At 40.7% G+C, this 20,505-nt stretch overlaps 1 protein-coding gene across 1 annotated transcript in view; it reads right to left on the bottom strand.

Moving 5' to 3' along the window:
- Positions 1-3,838: 3,838 nt before the first annotated feature.
- Positions 3,839-20,505, bottom strand: part of npr2 (natriuretic peptide receptor 2) — a 100,605-nt gene continuing 83,938 nt past the window's right edge. The window contains exons 16-22 of the mRNA XM_054756654.1: positions 17,273-17,419; positions 14,763-14,886; positions 12,574-12,642; positions 12,328-12,502; positions 9,635-9,733; positions 8,279-8,370; positions 3,839-4,377 (exon numbers count right to left, since the gene is read on the bottom strand). Coding sequence (XP_054612629.1) covers positions 4,315-4,377; positions 8,279-8,370; positions 9,635-9,733; positions 12,328-12,502; positions 12,574-12,642; positions 14,763-14,886; positions 17,273-17,419 — 769 coding nt within the window. The 3' untranslated portion in view covers positions 3,839-4,314. The remainder of the gene's footprint in view (positions 4,378-8,278; positions 8,371-9,634; positions 9,734-12,327; positions 12,503-12,573; positions 12,643-14,762; positions 14,887-17,272; positions 17,420-20,505) is intronic.

Genomic DNA, 20,505 nt, shown 5'->3' with positions numbered 1-20,505 from the left:
CACCAAGGAGTTCCCAGGCCAGCTTTGAGATATGATCCCTTCAGCATGTCTTAGCTCTGTGCCGGGTCTTCATCCTGGCTGGGCATGCCTGGAAAACCTCACCAGGGATGCGTCCAGGAGGCATCCGGACTAGGTGCCTGAAAATGATGCGCAGAATCTGTGACAAAAGGCAGCCTTGGCGGAGGCCGACGTTCGAAACAGGCTCGACTTACTGCTTGCAATGCGAATCAGACTTCTGCTCCAGTTGTACAAGAACCGAATGGCATGTAGTGGTGTTCCACCAACCCCGTAGTCCCAAAGCACACCCCACAGGACAGCGCGAGGGACACAGTCAAATGCCTTTTTCAAGTCCACAACCGGTTGGGCAAACTCCGATGCACCCTTCAGTACTTTTCACTACCAAGGGTGTAGAGAATGTCTGGCCATCTGTTGGTGACCTCAGGTTGGGTTCTGCAGCTGATCCAAAACACACCAGCAAGTTCACTTCAGGTTGGATGAAGAAAAACAAAATGAAGACTTTGGAGTGGCCTAGTCAAAGTCCTGACCTCAATCCTATTGAGATGCTGTGGCATGACCTTAAAAAGGCGCTTCATGCTGGAAAACCCTCCAATTTGGCTGAATTACAACAATTCTGCAAAGATGAGTGGGCCAAAATTCCTCCACAGCACTTTAAGTTATCACTGCAAGTTATCACAAATGCTTGATTGCAGTTGTTGCTGCTAAGGGTGGCCCAACCAGTTATTAAGTTTAGGGGGCAATCACTTTTTCAAACAGGGCCATGCAGGTTTGGATTTTTTTCCTGCCTTAATAATAAAAAGTTTCATTAAAAACTGCATTTTGTGTTCAATTTGTGTTCATTGACTTATATTTCAATTTGTTTGATAATCTGAAACATTTAAGTGACAAACATGCAAAAAAAGAAATCAGGAAGGGTGCAAACACTTTTTCACACCACTAAGTGTTGTGCAACTCCGATTGTGCTGTGTGAGTGTGTGTATCAAAAAGGCCTTGTGTGAGGAGCTATTAGATTGTAAATGCACTGAGCTATTAGAATGAATCTCTAGGTGTAATAATATCTAACAATATCATTTAATTATCCTTTTGTTTACACTAATTGTTGCAGCTAGTTATAAAGCCGGACATCAAAAGCCTCCAAGAGCAGAAAAAGCAACATGCAATTATCCTTGAAAAAGACAACTTGAAAGAGTGCGCCTCTCCTGCGTCGAAACACTGCAGCGTCGCTTGGGAATGTTCTACCAATACTCATAATGTGTGCTGTGTCAATCACAGCACAATGCCAGCCGCTGCTGATCCTTTCTGAGCGTTCAGCAAGGATTAGTGGGCGGTAGCTATAGCGACAATTCATTTACGCTTACACGTATGCAGATTTTCTGTCAGAACATTAGATGATACAGGAAATTCCACTCAAAGGCCACGGGGAAGAGGATTTGTGCTTGGGGTTATAAAGATAATATTTTACGCCCTTATTTATGTCTCTTTAATGAACGGTGTTATTTGGGGGTAAGGCAGAAACGAAGAAATCTGAAACGTGACCATAAAACAGGGGAGCTGCGATGGCACCTACCTACTGTACCTAAGCACACAATACCTGAAATGATTTACCATTCACACTCACATGGGCAAAAATCATTCATTATTATGCAATCTCATGATCCCTCTGGCCAAAGTCTCAAGTAAATGAAGTAAAAAGTGTGGATTGTGAAGACCTTTTTTTTTGGTGAAAAACCTTCAGTTCTGTAAAAGAACGCGTATTTAGCGTTGTCATGGTGTGTGCAGCTGAGATATGTTTCATTCGAATTAAAGGTGCGGTCTTGGTTAGGTACTGCATAGGGCGCGCTAGCCTCAGCCGTCAGGTTAATGACAGGGTTAAAAAAGGTAAATTACCACAGTAATGGCTCAAAAATAAAACGTGCTGCCAGTCTTAATGTTATATTACAGGGGTGGGACAAGACAATCTATCTCGAGGGCGCTCGGCCAATCGAATTAATCACACAATAAATGAAAATGAGCTCGATCATTTTGCCGGCCCCGACATATTGCCACGTACACGCGTGTCTGCTTTCCTCGTCACTCGCCTCCAAACAGACAGGAAGAGGATTCACTTTCAGAACCTTGTTTGTTCCATAGAACAACGGCATGAACAGAGTGAGCCCTTTTGTCAGTCATACAGTCTCAGTGAGTGGAGGCGAAGCTGGCAGCATAGACAGTGCAGACGAGGGTAATGCAGGAGAAATTATATCAGTAGATTGCGATATTTTAAAAATGTTTTTTCATTGTATTTTTCTTAAAAGCAAAGTTAAAATCTGGTTTCGTCTCGTTCTCGTGGATCCAATTCGTGTACGGCCTTGTCCCATGAACTGAGTGTATTTATGATATTATTATTAATTATATCGCAGAACAAGAGTGTCAAACAAATGCCGGAGTATTAGGGACACATTGAAAAAAAAATTGGAGATTTTGAGAATAAAGTCGGAAACTTACAAGAAAAAAACTTTATGAGAAGAAAGTCGTAATATTACGAGAAAAAAGTCATAAATATACGGGAATTTTTCAAATTTGATTTACGAGAATAAATGTACGAGAAAGTCAGAAATTTATGAGGAAAAAAAGAAGAAAAAGAAGAAACTCCTCTTGCTTCAGGCAAGCTTTATTCTCGTCATGTTTTTTTGACAAACATGTCAATGTTTTTCTCTCGTCAACGTATGACTTTATTCTCGAAATCTCAGGAGGTGTTTTTCAACGTGACCCTAATACGCCGTCCTACACACAGGTTATTATACTACAAAAATGTTAAATAAAAACGAGGCAATTGCGAGTCAATATGAGTTGGTTTAGCCTTGACTGCTTGTTGAGCGACTGTCATTTGTGCCAACATAACATGGAAAAAAGAAAGTCAAAGCCATCGGGTGCACAATTTAGAAAGAACAGGAACGAGTAAGAGGAGAAACGGGCCATAGACAAAGAAAAAGTAGGTGTTAGGAATGTGTGTATGTGTTATGTGTTACACATGTATTTATACAATCTGTTCTTTTAAACCACTATTGCTAATATTTACTAGCCAGTGGTGGCCTTCTTATATTTTTTTTGGTTGAAAAAAGCAACGTGGAGCCCAAGACGGCGCTTTGTGACTTGCAGTTCTCTAATTGAACGCTTGGGGGCAGTGTTTTCCGGAGAGTGCGCAACCACAACTCTTGTTTACTAGCTATTAATTTCCTCTGTACAGTCGTAGTATTCAACAATGGCGGCTGAAGATCGTTGCTATAGACACCAGTGCATAATAAGGCGCTACATGTCACTGCTGGTAACGGTAGCGGCGTTGTAACGTCCGAAATAGTAATATGACTACTCGTTACTCCCAACACTTTATTACACTTGAGCCATGATGCGGCGTTGGCGTGTATGTAGAAAAATGTCATGATGATAGACAGTTAGCTGGTGAGCCAGACGTTCACTGAGCATGTTCTGCCGCTAACAGGCTACCTGGAGGAAGACGGTTGTCATTACAGCCATGCAGTTGGGAAAGATGCCCTCCTGCAGAGATGAACACACACATACTGCACATACACCCACACACACCCTGTCCAAGTGGCCCCTTCCGCAGCTGATAATGAGCATCTAATGAGCGGTGATGTCATGACGACACACGGATGTTGCTGCCAACGCTTTCCACCCCCCGACTTCCTCCTCTGTTGACAACTAAATGCAGCTAATTAAAGCTAAATGAAGAACTACTTATTTTTGACGGATTTCAGGAAAGCTATACATTCTCCTGTACAAGAAGAGGGAAAAGCACACAGATGTGAAATATACTGCGTAATTTGATGTTTTCCGGGGTATTTCCAATGAGTTTATTGAACAAAATATCTTACAGTATCTTGGATATACATATATACACCTTGTATTGTATAACACTGTTAAAGAACGGCAGCAATGAATATAAACACCGTCTCTAAATTTCAAAGGATTTTCCAAGGAAATATTAATACATCATTACTTCAAAACACATTATACAAATCTAAATATAGAAAGCACAAAAAATAAGATATTTTCTGTGAAAAGTACTCACTCTGAGGACAGAAAACTTCATACAAAAAAAGCACATTTTACATTTTTTTTTTCCTGTTTAGCAATTGCAGCATTCAGGTCATAAAAATACCTGGAATTTCCTCTTTTTGTGTTTTTTGGTGTGTGGTTGCGTTGGTTTTTCATCTGCGTGGAAATGACCAACAAAGACTTATTCTAGAACAAATAAAGAAATGGCTCGGCCGCTGGAGCTTCCCATCCGACCGCCTCTCAGATGACATAAACATCAGTCTTCTCCCCAAGAAGCCAATACGTTCTCATTTTACCTTTGCCCTGAAACACACAAATCAATAAGTTCATCAGTGGCAACGGAGGGAGGGCGGGGTGAGGTTACGTACATCCTCTAAGGGTGACCCTGATGGGTGCCGGAGCTCATATTGCACCCCCACCTTCAACGTATTTCAATAAAAAAAAAAAAAAGCTACATTATTGTTCCAAAATACTAAAAGCATGTTGATATTGAAAATTTCTCTTCAGTTTGTCACATTATAATTAATAAATGAACAGGCAATTATGTGAATACACTTAATTATTCTCCAGTTTTAGGGGCTCACGAGTGACATGGCTGATTTTTCCTCACATCAGTCAAAAAATGCATCATAAAGTTGACAAAACATTTTTTATTGCTATTTATGATGGCGCTATCATCAGAGCAAGCTTTTTTTTCTTGGGAGTGTCACTGCACCGCTCCTTTATGAGATCTTTGTCATGACTTTTTCCAAAATACACATTTGAACGATTTCCACATTTGAGAACAGCGCATGCATGTGGCATTTTCACACTGATTTGACATGATTTCTAGTTACGAATACAGTCGTCTGTCGCTACATCGTGGTTCGAACGTCGCTGTTTTACGGACTGTTTTAGTCAAAAAACATTGAAAGACAAGTGACAGTGGTGTGAAAAAGTGTTTGACCCCCTTGAGTTCTTCTTTCTTTGCATTTTTGTCACACTTAATGCTTCAGATCATCAAATAAATGTAAATATTCGTCAATGACAACACAACGGAACATAAAATGCATGTTTTAAATGAAACTTTTTATTATTAAGGCAGAAAAAAAATGTAAACCTACATGGTCCTGTGTGAAAAAGTGATTGCCCCACGTTAAAACATAACTTAAGTGAGATTAATTGAGATCTATCAGGCTGGAAAAGGTTCTAAAGCCTTTTCTAAAGCTTTGGGACTCCAGCAAACTACAGTGAGAGCCATTATCCACAAATGGCCAAAACATGGAGCAGTGGTGAATCTTCCCAGGAGTGGCCGGCCAACCAAAATTACCCCAACAGCACAACAACGACTCATCCAAAAGATTACAGAAGACCCCACAACAACATCCAAAGAACTGCAGGCCTCCCTTGCCTCAGTTAAGATCAGTGTTCATGACTTCACCATAAGAAAAACACTGGGCAAAAATGGCCTATATGGTGGAGTTCCAAGACGAAAACCACTGCTGAACAAAAAGAACATTAAAGCTCATCTCAATTTTGCCAGAAAACATCTTGATGATCCCCACGACCTTTGGGAAAATACTCTGTGGTCTGACGAGACAAAAGTTGAACTTTTTGGAAGGTGTGTCCCATGACATCTGGCCTAAAAGTAACGCCACATTTCAGAAAAAGAACATCATACCAACAGTAAAATATGGTGGTGGTAGTGTGATGGTCTGGGGCTGTTTTGCTGCTTCAGGACCTGGAAGACTTGCTGTGATAAATGGAACCATGAATTCTGCTGTCTACCAAAAAATCCTGAAAGTGAATGTCCGGCCATCTGTTCGTGACCTCAAGCTGAAACCAACTTGGGTTCTGCAGCAAGACAAGATCCAAAACACACCAGCAAGTCCACCTTTGAATGACTGAAGAAAACCAAAATGAAGACTTTGGAGTGGCCTAGTCAAAGTCCTGACCTGAATCCTATTGAGATGCTGTGGCATGACCTTAAAAAGGCGCTTCATGCTGGAAAACCCTCCAATGTGGCTGAATGACAACAATTCTGCAAAGATGAGTGGACCAAAATTGCTCCACAGCGCTGTAAGAGACTCATTGCAAGTTATCACAAACGCTTGATTGCAGTTGTTGCTGCTAAGGGTGGCCCAACCAGTTACTAGGTTTAGGGGCAATCACTTTTTCACACAGGGCCATGTAGGTTTGGAGTTTTTTTCTCCCTTAATAATAAAAGTTTCATTTAAAAACTGCATTTTGTGTTCAGTTGTGTTGTCATTGACTCATATTTACATTTGTTTGATGATCTGAAACATTTAAGTGTGACAAACATGCAAAAGATTAAGAAATCAGGAAGGGGGCAAACACTGTTTCACACCACTGTATATGTAGTATTCTGGTCACTAGCGTCAGTAATGTTACACTGATCATACATGACATTAGATTATATTACCTTCACTCTGCACTGAAGTCAGCCATGGCATGTCCGACATGACACAGTGAAAAAAAAGCTCTCCACCCATTCCGTGTGGAAGTGGTACGTTTTTAGCTTCTTACTTTGTCCTTCTTCCCCACTCCGTTTGAAACCCTTTCTTCAGTTTACAATAAATAAATTGGAGGCTAACTAGTTAGCTGGGTAGCATGCTATGTTTAAAGTGGCGGCCTACGCATTACAATTGTGTAATGTGTTGTAAACAAAGAATAATAGGGGTGTGAAGGTGTTATTTCATGTCTACATGGCTCTGATAATGGTAAAAAGCATATATAGAAAGTTATAAACAGGTTTTCTATGCTCTAACTATGGAAATATTCCATTTATTAATATTGAATCCTACTTGGGATGTTGGCCACACAGTCAGGAGATCTGGAAGATCTGGGTTGGCTTTACCTCCAGTAAGCTCTATTAGGTTGCCATCAGGACACTGACTTGGCCATTAAAAAAAAATCTACTGATTTATTTTAGCAGTAGCAGTACAGTGGGACCTGTTTAAGTCGACAGCCCTCGGATTGGCCGACTCACGTTAACATACAGTATATGGTTGTCGACATAACCGAAAATAGCCATTTAAAATGACTTTCACCAGAGACATAAAAAAAATGACTGACGCCGGAGCTTTAAGGGTACGCCATTGTTGTCATAAAACATGTGCGCGATAATGATGAAGTTAACAATACTACAACACATTTTGACATAAACGGACCGATTTTTCACAGTCATCTCCAATTTGATGTCGACACAAGCGGTCAGTCGTGTATGCCGACAATATGAACTATGAGCTATACAACAGTGAATACCAAGAGTATGTGAATGTGCCTCCTTGTGTACTTCCCACACGACGTTCTCGACATGTTATGCAGTCAAGCAAAAAAACAGCAAAAAAAGCGACAAACACCAAAAATAAACGGTAAAAAAACACCCATAAAATACAAAATTGGACTTTTCTGTAGAAATTTGTCATAGAAAGCTTGCTTCGAAGAGTCTCGTGCTTCAGAGACCATTGGATTAATTTAGGTAGTTCATGATTTAGGGTTATTTAAAAATAGTATTGCAAATTCTATTGCTGCTGATGTAGCCCGTGTCTGCCATGCATTTTGCTTACTGAAGGCAGCAAGACCCACAAACAAGCAGCAAGTGAAGGTTTGGCAAAGCATCTCCAGTCACAACGGAATACATTGTATTTTTTAAATAATTAATAATGGCAATTGGAATATAAAAAATAATATAAAAAATAGAGTAATTCCGGTTAATCGGTTCCAGACCCGACCCGATTAAGTACATTTCTGCAATGTAGGATTCCTCATTTAGAAAAGGAATACTTTCGTAGTTAGAGCATAGAAAACCGGTTTATGACCTTCTAAATACATTTTTTTTAACATTGTTAGAGCCCTCTAGACATGAAATAACACCCCCATAGTCACCTTTACACTTGTATTACCCAATATAGCAGACATAATATGAAAAAAGAATACATTTTAGACATAAATAAGACTCGTGCTCATGTGTTGCTGTGAATGTGTTCATGTGCAAGGGGAGCTGAGTGGGCGGACAGAAAGTGCATTATTGTATTATTTTAGTGTTTTTTTTGGGCCTGTTCTGAGATAATTCAAACCTGCAATAAAAGCCTGTTGTTCAGGCAATCAAGTCTGGTGCTTGTGTGTCTCACCAAACATTACAGTCACATTACTGTTAGCCAGTACTTCAATGAGTGCTCTGGGAAGGGTTAAAGCTGCTTACCTTCATTTCTACGTCTCCTCGTAACTGTAGATCAAAGTAACCAAACTCATCCAGCACTTCTTTTGTGGCTGAGGATACGTGGATCTTCAAAGCTGTCAAACACATGAAAAACATGATCATCGTCTGCAATTACTGCAATTCTTTATCGTCAAATGTCCACTTTGTCGTTTCTGTCTGCTTTATTACACACTTAGAGAGGACTGTGTCTTCGTGTGTGCAAGGTCTTGTCGGACACGGGCAGCCAAAACGCTAACAAATCTGCATTATCATTTTGCAGAGTTGATGCGGAGTGCAGAGATTTGAGACGCGGATCCTGACGGTGGCTTCAGGCTGCTGTTTATTGCTGGCTAAGGGCCCTTCGCTCTAAGTGCTATCAATTATTTACCAGCAGAGGCGGAACACAGGAAGCGACTCAGTAGTTAATCGATATCGCCAATGATTTTCTCCAATGATATCCCACCAAACTTCTCTGCAGTTTAAGAATAGAACCATCAGAATAAAAGTCTTGCATGTGTCTTGTATTACGTTTCCGAAGCAAATGCTGACTGATGATGATGAAGGAAAATTGAATTTCCCCTCATGACTAATTATTGTCATTATCATTAAAGATAATGGTGTTTAATAACAATTGTGTGGACACGAAGGACCAGAGAAAGCCAAAGTACATGTAATAGAACTGGACGAATACTGATGATGACATCATCTCAACTAGAAGAAAATAAAAGCTACAGCTCACAAAGACTTGATGCTGCTGGAAGTCAACAACAATTGACAATAATAACTCCCCAAGAACACAGATCATGCCACATTTAACTATATAATACATAATAATATATAATGTATAATAATATATAATAATATAATATAATATAATATTAAGAAACACATTTAATATATTGTTTATTACAAATAAACCATTTTTCAATGAATATAAAGAAGTTAATGACTTACCTTTTACTACATTTTAAACTTATTTTATCTTTATTTTTAAATTAAAATTTGTTCCTATTTCTTAACAATGCACAAGGTCAACGTATGCGGTTATCAACACAACTGAAACCGAAAGTAGCCATTGCTGCGACAAGAAACCGAATGGATCGCCTCTTCTCTTCCTACTAGCCGTCATACTGTATCATGCATTATCAAACAAGTTGATTCATTACTAAATCAAGTCGAGAAACAAATCATCTTTTTACAAACAAGAAAAAGCCGCAGGCCCGAGAAGAGGCAAAAAATACACGGGAACATTGTCACCAGTAGAATATTTGTGCTACACATGTTGAAAACCCAGACATGTGTGAAGGCCTGAATGGGTTCTGAGAAAACCAAACAATAACAAGTGATTTTGGCACTCACCCTCTCCATTCGACTCCATTCGGGATGCTGTGTTGACAGTATCTCCAAACAAACAGTATCTGGGCATTTTCAATCCGACCACTCCAGCACAGACTGGACCTAAAACACAGAGATGAGATATTATCACAGTGTGTAGTGGAATACAAATGGGTGTCAATTGGGACGGGCTCCAGCTGGCTCAAACATCCTTAAGCGTGGATGCTGGGTACTGCTGTCATCATCAGCCAACCTCCTGAAGAAGAATGCTTTTTAAAGTTTCACAGAAGTGTGGGCCAGCTGAAACACTGACTTACCTACCGCTTGCAGTGCATGCAAGATGCAGTTTTATTGACAGCTCCTCCACAAAATAGGCAGCTAGCTCTCTTCTGTTGCGTGCTGCACTGAAATGTGTCCAAGCGTTCTGCACCACAGAGCCGCGTTTGTTCAAATTGTCCCCCAGCCGTGGGGGTGGCCCACCGGGGTGGCCGGAGAGTCACCAAGGGTGGCCACACCATTGTTGTTGACATAACCAAAAGTGAAACCGAAATGGGCCATTGCTTGCACATTTGGCTTGTGCCAGGAGCTTCAGGTTGTGCAGGGGCGTCAACAGCTGCTGGCTATGTGGAGAGATGTTGAAGGGTGCGTCCCTCATGACTGAAGGCCCTTGTCTGTGTGGTAATGACTGGCTTTTTCAACAGGACAGCGCTGCAGTTCACAACGTCCGCCTGACAAAGGACTTCTTCCAGAGGAATGACCTCACTCTTTTGGACCATCCTACGTATTCCCCTAATGTAAAGCCCGTTGAGAACATTTGGAGATGGATGGCAAGGGAAGGCAGTTCCAGACAGTGGATGCCCTCCAAGAAGCCATCTTCACCACCTTGAGCAACATTCCCACTAGCCTCCTGGAAACACTGGCTTGATGCCCAAACCCATTTTTGAGGTGATTAACAAGAATGGCGGAGCTACTCATTAACAAGTCCTTTTTTGAATATTTTGTTTCTATTTTAGGGGGGTTTCAGGGTTTTTTTGAGCTATGGTCTTAAACTTTCGATCAGATGATGAACAGCCTATTTCACTTGAATGGTTGTTTGCAATAAATGGATGACCTAAACAGAACACAACAGCGCAAAATGTAAATTCTTGCAGTTTTTCAACTGGTCTTTACATTTTGGTCAGATGTGTATGTCACACCAGATGCTGGCGTAGTCACACATCTAACTCTCAGTTGCGACAGTATCTGGCTTTGCTGGATTATGTGTAAAAATAATGAGATTCCTGAAGATGTTCTGCCTTCAACAACAGACTGGTGTTCTGTTCACTAGTGACATTCATTAAAGATGAATGTGTACGGTTGAATACCGGAGTAACAAGAGGCCAAGTACCAAATTCCTGTGTTGGTCATCCGCAGCATCTATCACACAAAAAGAAAGACTGTAGAATGCCAAATAATCTATGTGGCGCAGTGGATGTACATTCCAGAAAACGGATGTATGCATTTCAGTCAGGAAGGACCTGTGGTCCAGGAGGTGAAACCTGTTCAAGGGTCTCCATATATCTCACAAAAGTCAGTATAGCCCTCACATTTCAGCACCCATTTTTATTACAGTATATCTTCTCAAGGAACAATACTATACAAAAAGCCTGTATTGCAGTACAGTCATCTCTTGCTACAACGCAGTTTGAATATCGCTCAGTCACACTATTGTGGCTTTTCAAAATGAATTCATTAATAAATGGTCACTGTTTCGTGGTTTGAATATGGCCCATTAATAGGCAAAAAATACTGAAATTAGTTATATGTGGTATTCTGGCCATTAGGTGTCAGACGTGACACAAAACATTGATAAGACATGACATTACATCACATGACCGTCACACTGCAGGTAGTTAGCCATGGCATGTCTGACATGATAGAGTGAAAAGAAGTCCGCCTCCTATTCCATGCGGAAGTGGTACGGTTTTGGCTTTTTATTTTGTCCTTCTTCCCCACTCCATTTGAAACCCTTTCTTAAGTTTAGAATAAATAAATTGGAGTCTTACTAGTTAGCTCGTTAGCATGCTATGCAGCCGTGGCCATCTCTTATGTCCCTGCAGTGATCTCGTAGCCAGAGCAGTAGCAATGTGATGTAATCAAAGAATAATAGGAGTGTAAAGGTGACTATAGGTGTGTTATTTCGTCCAAACTACGAAAATATTACATTTATTAACATTTTATCTTACTTTGTAGAAATTCACTTACGGCAGTCGGGTCTGGAACCAATTAACCGCGATAAACGAGGGACGACTGTATCGATTTACTATAAACTGGTGTATAAGCTGGCAACACAAGCGAGTAGCAAGATAATTGTGTCTTGCAGACACTCAAGCAGGGTCGTGGTACCGTCATGGTCTGGGGCTGCAATGAGTGCTACCGGCACAGGGGAGCTGCGGTTAATCGAGGGAAATAAAAATGTACTGTGACATTCTGAAGCAGAGCGGGATCCTCCCCCTTCGGAAGCAACCACCAGTAACACTTGTGTTGCCAGCGAGTTAGGTAGCTAGAACAATGGCTGTGTGTTGACTTATTTTCAGAGGACAGCAAATCTATATTGCTTCCCAAGCTATACATTGACTACTCTAAGTTACATCCAAGTACCGTCCCTTGAGAAGATTCAACTTCAACTGTGACTGCAGGCTATTTGGGAAACTTCCCACCCGTATGTTGAGACTCACCTGTGTGAATACCTATTCTGAGTCTCAGCTGGTCGTTGGGTCTGTGGCGGATCTTGAACGTTTTCACCTGTTCTAACAAAGCCAGCGACATCCCGGCAATCTCCCTGGCATGGAGCTTCCCATTCCGCACTGGCAGCCCTGACACCACCATGTAAGCGTCGCCGATGGTCTCCACCTGAGGGAGGAACAAACTCATCATCTCATGTCTTTCCTAGTGTCGATTCCAGCACTGAAACTTTAACTTACCTTGTAAACATCAAAGTTATCGATTATGGCGTCAAAACAGGTGTACAGGTCGTTGAGTAACGTGACCACCTAAGAGGAAGAGGGCAATTCGTGAAGGTACAGTAGTGCAATAGCAATGAGTCAGACAACAACAGCAAAATATCTAACACAGTGGAATCCCTTTAAGTGGACGGCCCTCGAATTGGCTGTCGACATTACCGAAAATAGACTATAATGACCATGCTTTACTACATGAGCAAAACTAAAACAAAATAATGGGTGCATTTTGTTGGCTGCGGGGAGGGGAAATAACGGCTAACTGTTTCCTTTCATGCCGTTTAGCGATAAGGACGACATTAACAATACACGTCGACACAAACGGACCGACTTTTCATAGAAATGACTCTTTCGGGTTTAAAATTTTATGTTGACCAAAGCGGCCGACCACGTATGTTGACATCGGCTTTAAAGCTGCTGGATGTTACGGATGAAGAGGGCTTGGGTTGTCAACATAAACAGGGCCGACTCAAACGAGTTCCGCTGTGATATGAGTATTTATATTAGACTTTTTGGAAATAATAGTTTTACATGAAAAATGACACTGTTTACGCTCAGTAATCTTGCTGTATTGCTGTTTGGACTAACCTCATTATGCAATCCTAATTGGACAAATATGAGCACACAAAGAGGCCAAATGCAATAGTTCATTTCGAGGTCATTCCTCCACATGTGAGGGTGTAAGCTTGTCAACCATCACTTGCTGACTCTCTGTTTGGACATCATTATCGTGTTTCCCTGGTGAGAAAGCTTTAGAACTGGAGCTGGTGGGAGACATGCAGCACAATGTCTCAATGACTCAACTCTGCATCAACATTTTCTATTTGGGAAAGTGTAGGACTCATTGCAAAAAGGAAGTTAAAAATGGTACATGCAACATGTTGAAGCATTAGCAAATAGAAGCTTAGATGAGAATAATCACTTAATTTAAATGATTATTTAGGATCTTTTTAAGGTCACGCCACAGCGTCTCAATAGGATTCAGGTCAGGACTTTGACTAGGCTACTCCAAAGTCTTCATTTTGTTTTTCTTCAGCCATTCAGATGTCGAATTACTGGTGTGTCATCGATCATTGTCCTGCTACGGAACCCAAATTGGTTTCAGCTTCAGGTCACCAACAGACAGCCGGACATTGTCCTTCAGGAGTTTTTGGTTGAAAGCAGAATTCATGGTTGCATTTATCACCGCAAGTTTTCCAGGCCCTTAAACAGCAAAACCCTGACCATCACACTACTATTTACTAAAACCTTTCCGTGCTCTGCCAAAACAATAGCAATTTTTTGCATAGTGAGTTGCTAGCTTATAACCGTAAGAAGAACCCCCATACGTTATACTGTTTTTCATTTCATGTAACTAAACACGGCGACGTTATTAGAAAATTAGTAGACATTATTAAATAAAAAATTAAGTAAAAAACGGGCCTCTTGATTAGGTCCCCCGTATTTCCAATGGGGAATTTCTTAAAAAAAATATGGCCCTGGATGTAGGGACATCATAGAACTGCATTGGCACTTTATTTTACTTTATTGCTATCTTGCCAGGTGCTAGCATGCTAACTGTTAGCATTTAGCTATTTCGCTCATGTCAAATTAGCATTTTAGCTATTTTACTCAGGTCTAAATGCAAATACATACAAGGTATAATGTAGCGACACCGTAGAACTGCCTTACTTACTGTCTTTTTACTTAGTGCTATCTTACTAGTTTCTACTAGGTTAGCATTTACCTATTTCATTCACGTCAAATTAGCACTTTTATTGCCACTTTCGGTAATTAGTGCTATCTTGCTAGGTGCCAGCATGCTAACTGTTAGCATGTTAACATTTACTTGTTTCACTCATGTCAAATTAGCAGTTTTCTTGGCACTTTCGGTACTTAGTATTGTCTGGCATGTCTATTTCACCCTTGTCAAAAAATAGAATTTTAGCTATTTTCGTTTAAATGCAAATATATACATATGGGGCCTGATGTAGGGACACCGTAGAACTGCCATGGCACTGTTGGTACTGAGTGCTATCTTACCAGGTGCTAACATGCTAACTGTTAGCATGCCGACATTTAGCTATTTTACTCATGTCAAAAGAGCATTTTAGCTGTTTTTCTCATATCTATGTACAAATACATACATGGCATGATGTGTGTCATTTGTGTACCTGCAGCGGCGTACTCTCGGCGGACATGGACGTGAAGCCAACAATGTCGCTGAAGTAAATGGTGACACTGTCGAAGGCTTCCGCCTGTACTGTCTCCCCTCGCTTTAGCTGCTCTGCTACTGAACTGCGTGGACAGAAAGACATGAGTTCAAAAGTTTAAAGTCACATCGTCAGTAGTTAAGAAGCTGCCAGCATGCACAGTTTATTTTGTTGCTGTCACATGAGTAAAAATCCCAAAACTCGAAAACAGAACGACAGATCAAAGTCATTCTGCGGTTCCTCTTAATCTGACAAAACCATAGACTGCGATAGGCGACAATGAATGTGAAACAAATGCTGGGGAAAGTGATAGCTGTCTTTTCTTTGAGGCTCATCTCTTACGGACTGGCTGCCTTTGTAGGACATTTTTCAGCGGGAACGTGGGTAGAAAGTAAGAAAGATGGGATTCCCGAGTGCTCCTAAGCCGACTATCTTGTCTTTTCTTCACCGTCATTAATAGTTTGCCTGTCAGCCCTTTCCGTTCCCTTTCATCTATAGTGAGATCGCACCACAGGGAAAAGTATAAATGTGGTTTTCAGAAGGATTTTCGGTCTTTCATTAATACAACGATTTACCACAGCACCGGGAAGACTAAATTGAAGTTGAATAGGATAAAATTCATACTTGATGGTTCAAGTGGTTTGTTTTATCACATCACATTGGGACAACATTTAACTATGAATTACGCAGATTTACAGTGGAACCTGTTTAAGTCGAAATACCTCGGAATGACATTAGCGCCTGTTGACATAACCGAAATGAACGATTGCTGGACATTTACTTGTGGCTTTGGCCAGAGACGTAAGGAGAATGGGTGTTAAGAGGATTTTTTGACCAGGCAGTTTGTTGACATTCTTTTCCTCCATTTGTGTATATATTTTTTTAAAAATGTTCAGCTGAGAAGTCTATCATGAAAGAAGAAACAACCTTGGTCCTACGCCACAGCTTTGGAAGGTACGTCGCAGTTGCTTCCCTCTTGCACCTTTGTTGTTTTTATTGATTTTGACACGACTACAAATGTACTTTTGAAAAAACACACGAGCGATGATGATAAAGTTAACAACAATCTGCATAAACCGACCCGTTTTTCATGGAAATGACGGGTTGTCGACACAAACCGGGTCGGCTTAAACGAGTTCCATGATGTAATGGGAGTGCCGAAACTCAGAACGCCATAAACCGAGGACCGCCTGTGTCTGTAACTGTAACTGAGACAGGCAAATGATACGATGGTGTGCCGTATATTTGAGTTTGATTGACATTTTCAGTTGATTTGGAGCTGTTGATAAACATACATTATGTCAAACCTATAGAATCGTGTCATGTCGTTTATCTTTCTGTTCAGAAAATACAGTGAAAATGGGCACATGGCTAGCAAGCGGGGATTAACAATGACTGATTGATGTAAGCTGATTCATATGGTTAAAATTTGTAATCATATGACAGCCGTAATATAAAGACAATGCTTTTAATAACATCCTGAGCAAAACATGTAGCTTTTCTTTGAAAGATATCATTAAAAACTCAATGTAATTAAGCGTTTAGTACGCATACTGTACTTTAAAACATACAAAGTGTACACACAGAACATACAGTGATGACTGTGAAATGGCTGTAAACTGAACTGTACATTTTCTCACACTAGTGTTTGTCATATATTCATTCATATGTGGTGGCCCACCATAAATACATTTGGACCACCACAAATAGATCTGGAGCTACCTGTTTGCCCTTGCTCATAAACACATTATACTGGGACTGTCCGTGTAACCTTGTTTGTCAACACACCTTATATGCGCCTGGTCTGCCATAGAATAAGAAGATGTAGCAGGACGGATCAGTGTTGCCGATTTAGCAGCGATGTTGCTATATTTAGCGAATAATCAGATCCCTCGAGATACGCTTTTGAAAAAACAAACAAACAAAAAAATATCGACAAATCCAGTGAAGAGAGTTTTGGAGGCTAAAACGGAGAAGCAAGAAGCAAAGGTATAGATGTGGGTGTTCAAGTTGTTTGGTGGATTTATTAAGCTGCGGTAGCACGGGAGAACATGAAAACTGACATGAAAGCATGCATCGCTCTTCTCAACGAGCAGCGGGGGCTGCTGTTGGCCTCTGCCCAGTTCCAAAGCCCTTAGAAGCCCTTTCTCGATTAAACGACAGAAAGAAGCGACAGAAGAAAGTTAGTTTTTAGTTTTAAACATATTTGTTGTGCCATGACGTCATTACGTCACCGCCCCAACCCATCACCAGTCCTGTATAAGTCACGCAATTATCGTTGGTAAATTATTGTGCTAATATCGTCTCAAGTCACTCTGCGATTCTTTCCCCTAGTGGACATACGGATTGTGTCAGGTGTTCTGTAAACGTGAGCCCGGTGATATTAAACCCTGGATAGGACATAAAGTAATGCAGTATAAATCCAGCCTTGGTGTGGAAGGGCAAGACTGAGTGTTTTCATTTCTTCTTACTGTGGTAAAATTTGATAGAGGAGATTTTCAGCTTTTCTTTTCTCCTCCAGGTAGGCTTGTGTTCGCTCCTCCACGAGGTTCTCCAGGTTGTTGGCGTATTGCTCCATTCTGGACAGCAGGTTGTTAAGGATACTGGTGCTGCCCTCTCTGCGGAAAACAAGGAAAGAGCAGATTACACAACTGGGACTGACAGACGCCATGTACCGTATGGAACTTTGATTTGCCAGACTTTAAGCATCACTCGTGAATGTTAAATAAATCCATTTTTAGACCCTTATAAACCCCAGTAATACTTGGTTAAATGTCCCTTTTCACCTCAGCCAACTGCTTTTTGTAGCTAACAAGCTTCTGCCATAATTCTGGCAGGATAGTTGACCACTCTTCTTGGCAGAATTAGTAGACTTCATTTAAATTAGTTGGTTTCCTGCTTCGAAGCATAGCTCACTAATGATTGACTGGGATTGAGGTCAGGGTTTGATGTTAGCCTGCTTTCTCCATTCCAGAACTAGTTTTAATGTGTCAGCCATCTTGGAGGGGAATTTGAAGGTAGTCTTGTCATGTTCCACTTGACAGGTTTTGTGTGTAGTTGAGTTTACAGTGAAACCTCAGTTATCGTCCGATCCGGTTAGCGTATATTTCGGTTAACGTTGAAAATTTACGCCAAACTTTTGCCTCAGCTTGTGTCCATTTTCCAGTTAGCGTACAATCCGACACGTGTCTTGTCGTGTTATTAATACACTGTGCGAGTCCAACTGTGTTCTTAATGTATGCATCCTCAGTTTGCGAACAAAATGGCAGCCAGAAGTCAGCTACATTGCCCATCTATGATGTCATCAGCGGCTGACTCACAAAAACGTAAACACAAAACATGTTTTTATAGTTTTACATGTACAAAACAATTCTTAATGCATATAAATGGCGATTGAGAGTGATAAATGAACATTTAAGGTTCCTTTCATTTAATACGTGACTGTTCACAAAGACACAACGTGGCAGTGAGACACCACACGGACACCTTCCTGTTTTGCCATGAGTTATTAGTGTTATTCTCACCTTCTGTATCGAAATGCTGGCCAATGCAACTTTCTTTGGCTCCATTTTGGGTTATTGAGGTGAGAAACATTATTGAATTCAAGAAATAATTCAATTCTTTATCACATCAAGAATCACGTCTTCACGTCCTTTTTAGTTTCTATCCCTTGACTTCAGTAGGTGGAGCAGCAGAGCGCAGCTGTGCCTCATCAGTAATTTGTGGTGCTTTAAAGCACCAGTTCTGGCACAGCCCTGTTTCCACCTCCCATGGTGAGTCTTACCTTCGCCCCAACAGTGACTCCTTGCCTTCTTTATTTTGGTTGTTTACCCTTTTGGTGTATTATTTCGCTCTGTGTAAATTCTATTGAAGATGTTTTATCCAAACTTCGCCTCTGTCTCTGCATCTTGGGGTCCCGCCTATAACCGATCATGACAAATATTTCATGATTCCATCTACTTTGTCCAAAAAGCTTGTCTACATGTATGTGATGTGAAACTGGCTTCAATGTGGACAGTGACACTGGTGTTCTAGTAGTTTCCAGTTCATGCCCGACTTGAGCCTTGGTTGTTCCTGGTTGTTGCTGAACATCATAACTAATTTCCTTTCATTTCAGGGTGACAGTGCATCTTCTTCCAGACCTTGGCACAGTAGTGACAAATCCAAATAGCTTGTACTTACTGTACATAGAATTGTTTGAACTAATGATCTTGGAATCTGCAGTATAGAAATGGTTCCAAAAGACTTTCCCAACTTGTGTGACTCTACATTCTCCTTGTATCTTCACACCTTCTGGGCTTTCCCTCTGGTTTGAGTAATGGTAGAACCAATACAAATTAGTTTATGTGGGCAAAGAGGCACTACTACCTTCAGTCAATTATGATTACTAATGGTAAGTTAATAGGGCTTGACAAATTAAAAGATATTCTGGAACCTTCAGCACCGCTAAAAAGACTTAGGTGACTCTATGTACATGTACTTGTATACATATGAGTCAGTCTGTATAATTTTGTGCATGTAAATCATAGAAAATTCCCCCAAAATTCAAACTTGCACACCCAATTCTTCTTTTTAAAAATAATCAGAGATGCATCCCAGTTGAATGTATACAGTACAGGCATTATGCAACCCTCAACAGATGTGAGATGGAAACAAACCACAACGCTACTTTCATTATCACCCGATCAGGCACACAATAATCTTTTAATATCTTTTTAATCTTTTCTACATGAGCACAAATCTAAACCTTTGAGACACATTGCTACATGACTGTTTTCATCCTCACCCCTTTTTTTGTATTATATAATACATGTATTGTGTAATGCGGCGTCTGAAGGGATGTCTGCATTCATGTGCTTACGCGCGCACACACACACACACACACACACACACACACACACACACACACACACACAGTCGATACATAAAGTACATATCCAGGCATTAACTCCGATGAAGCAAGTGTGTGAATCATCCGTGGTTTAAAGTATCAATGCCTGGCTTCCTGCCATGTTTCTTGTGTGCCACACATCTTACAAGCGCCCACATGTTAAGTGTAAAGAACAACACCGTGAGACATGAAACACAGAAGCATCCTCGCGCTCAATCACACAGCTCATTTGGTCCATATTTTTCCTCATCATTCATCTAAATGCATACAAAATTGAAAACATCCTCACGTCCACTAGCAATTAAGTTTGGACGTTCAAATTAAATCAATTATTACTCATGTTATTGAAGAACATCTGTTTATTCATAAAAGCTTAGTTACCCTTACCAGAATGTGGGGAAAGGGTTCAGGCATGGACCATGATGCATCACTGTCTTGATAACATTGTATTCAGAGACCATTTTTGCACAACCAGACCCATTATGGTGCTTCTTTACTCCAAGCCTTCAATTATTTTAATGACAAATTTAGGGCAACAGTGCCAATGGGTTTATGGCAATTTACTGAGACCTTTCTCAGAAATGTGCTTCATAAGTGCTTCATAATTGAAGAAAAATCACTTAAAAGAGTGAATTATGCAAATCTTTTTGCAATCTTAAGAAGGAGTAGTGGCGCCACATCTATTAATTTTTTATACCGTTTGTCCTCATTCAGGTCTCGGCTGAGAGGCGGGGTACGCTCTGGACTGGTCGCCAGCCAATTGCAGGGCAGATACAGTATATACAAACAACCATTCACTCTCACATACAGACA

This window comes from Dunckerocampus dactyliophorus, chromosome 17 (assembly GCF_027744805.1).
Source record: "Dunckerocampus dactyliophorus isolate RoL2022-P2 chromosome 17, RoL_Ddac_1.1, whole genome shotgun sequence".
Classification (NCBI taxonomy): domain Eukaryota; kingdom Metazoa; phylum Chordata; class Actinopteri; order Syngnathiformes; family Syngnathidae; genus Dunckerocampus; species Dunckerocampus dactyliophorus.
Note: the sequence above shows the minus strand (reverse complement) of the source record. Positions and strands in the feature narration are given on the sequence as shown.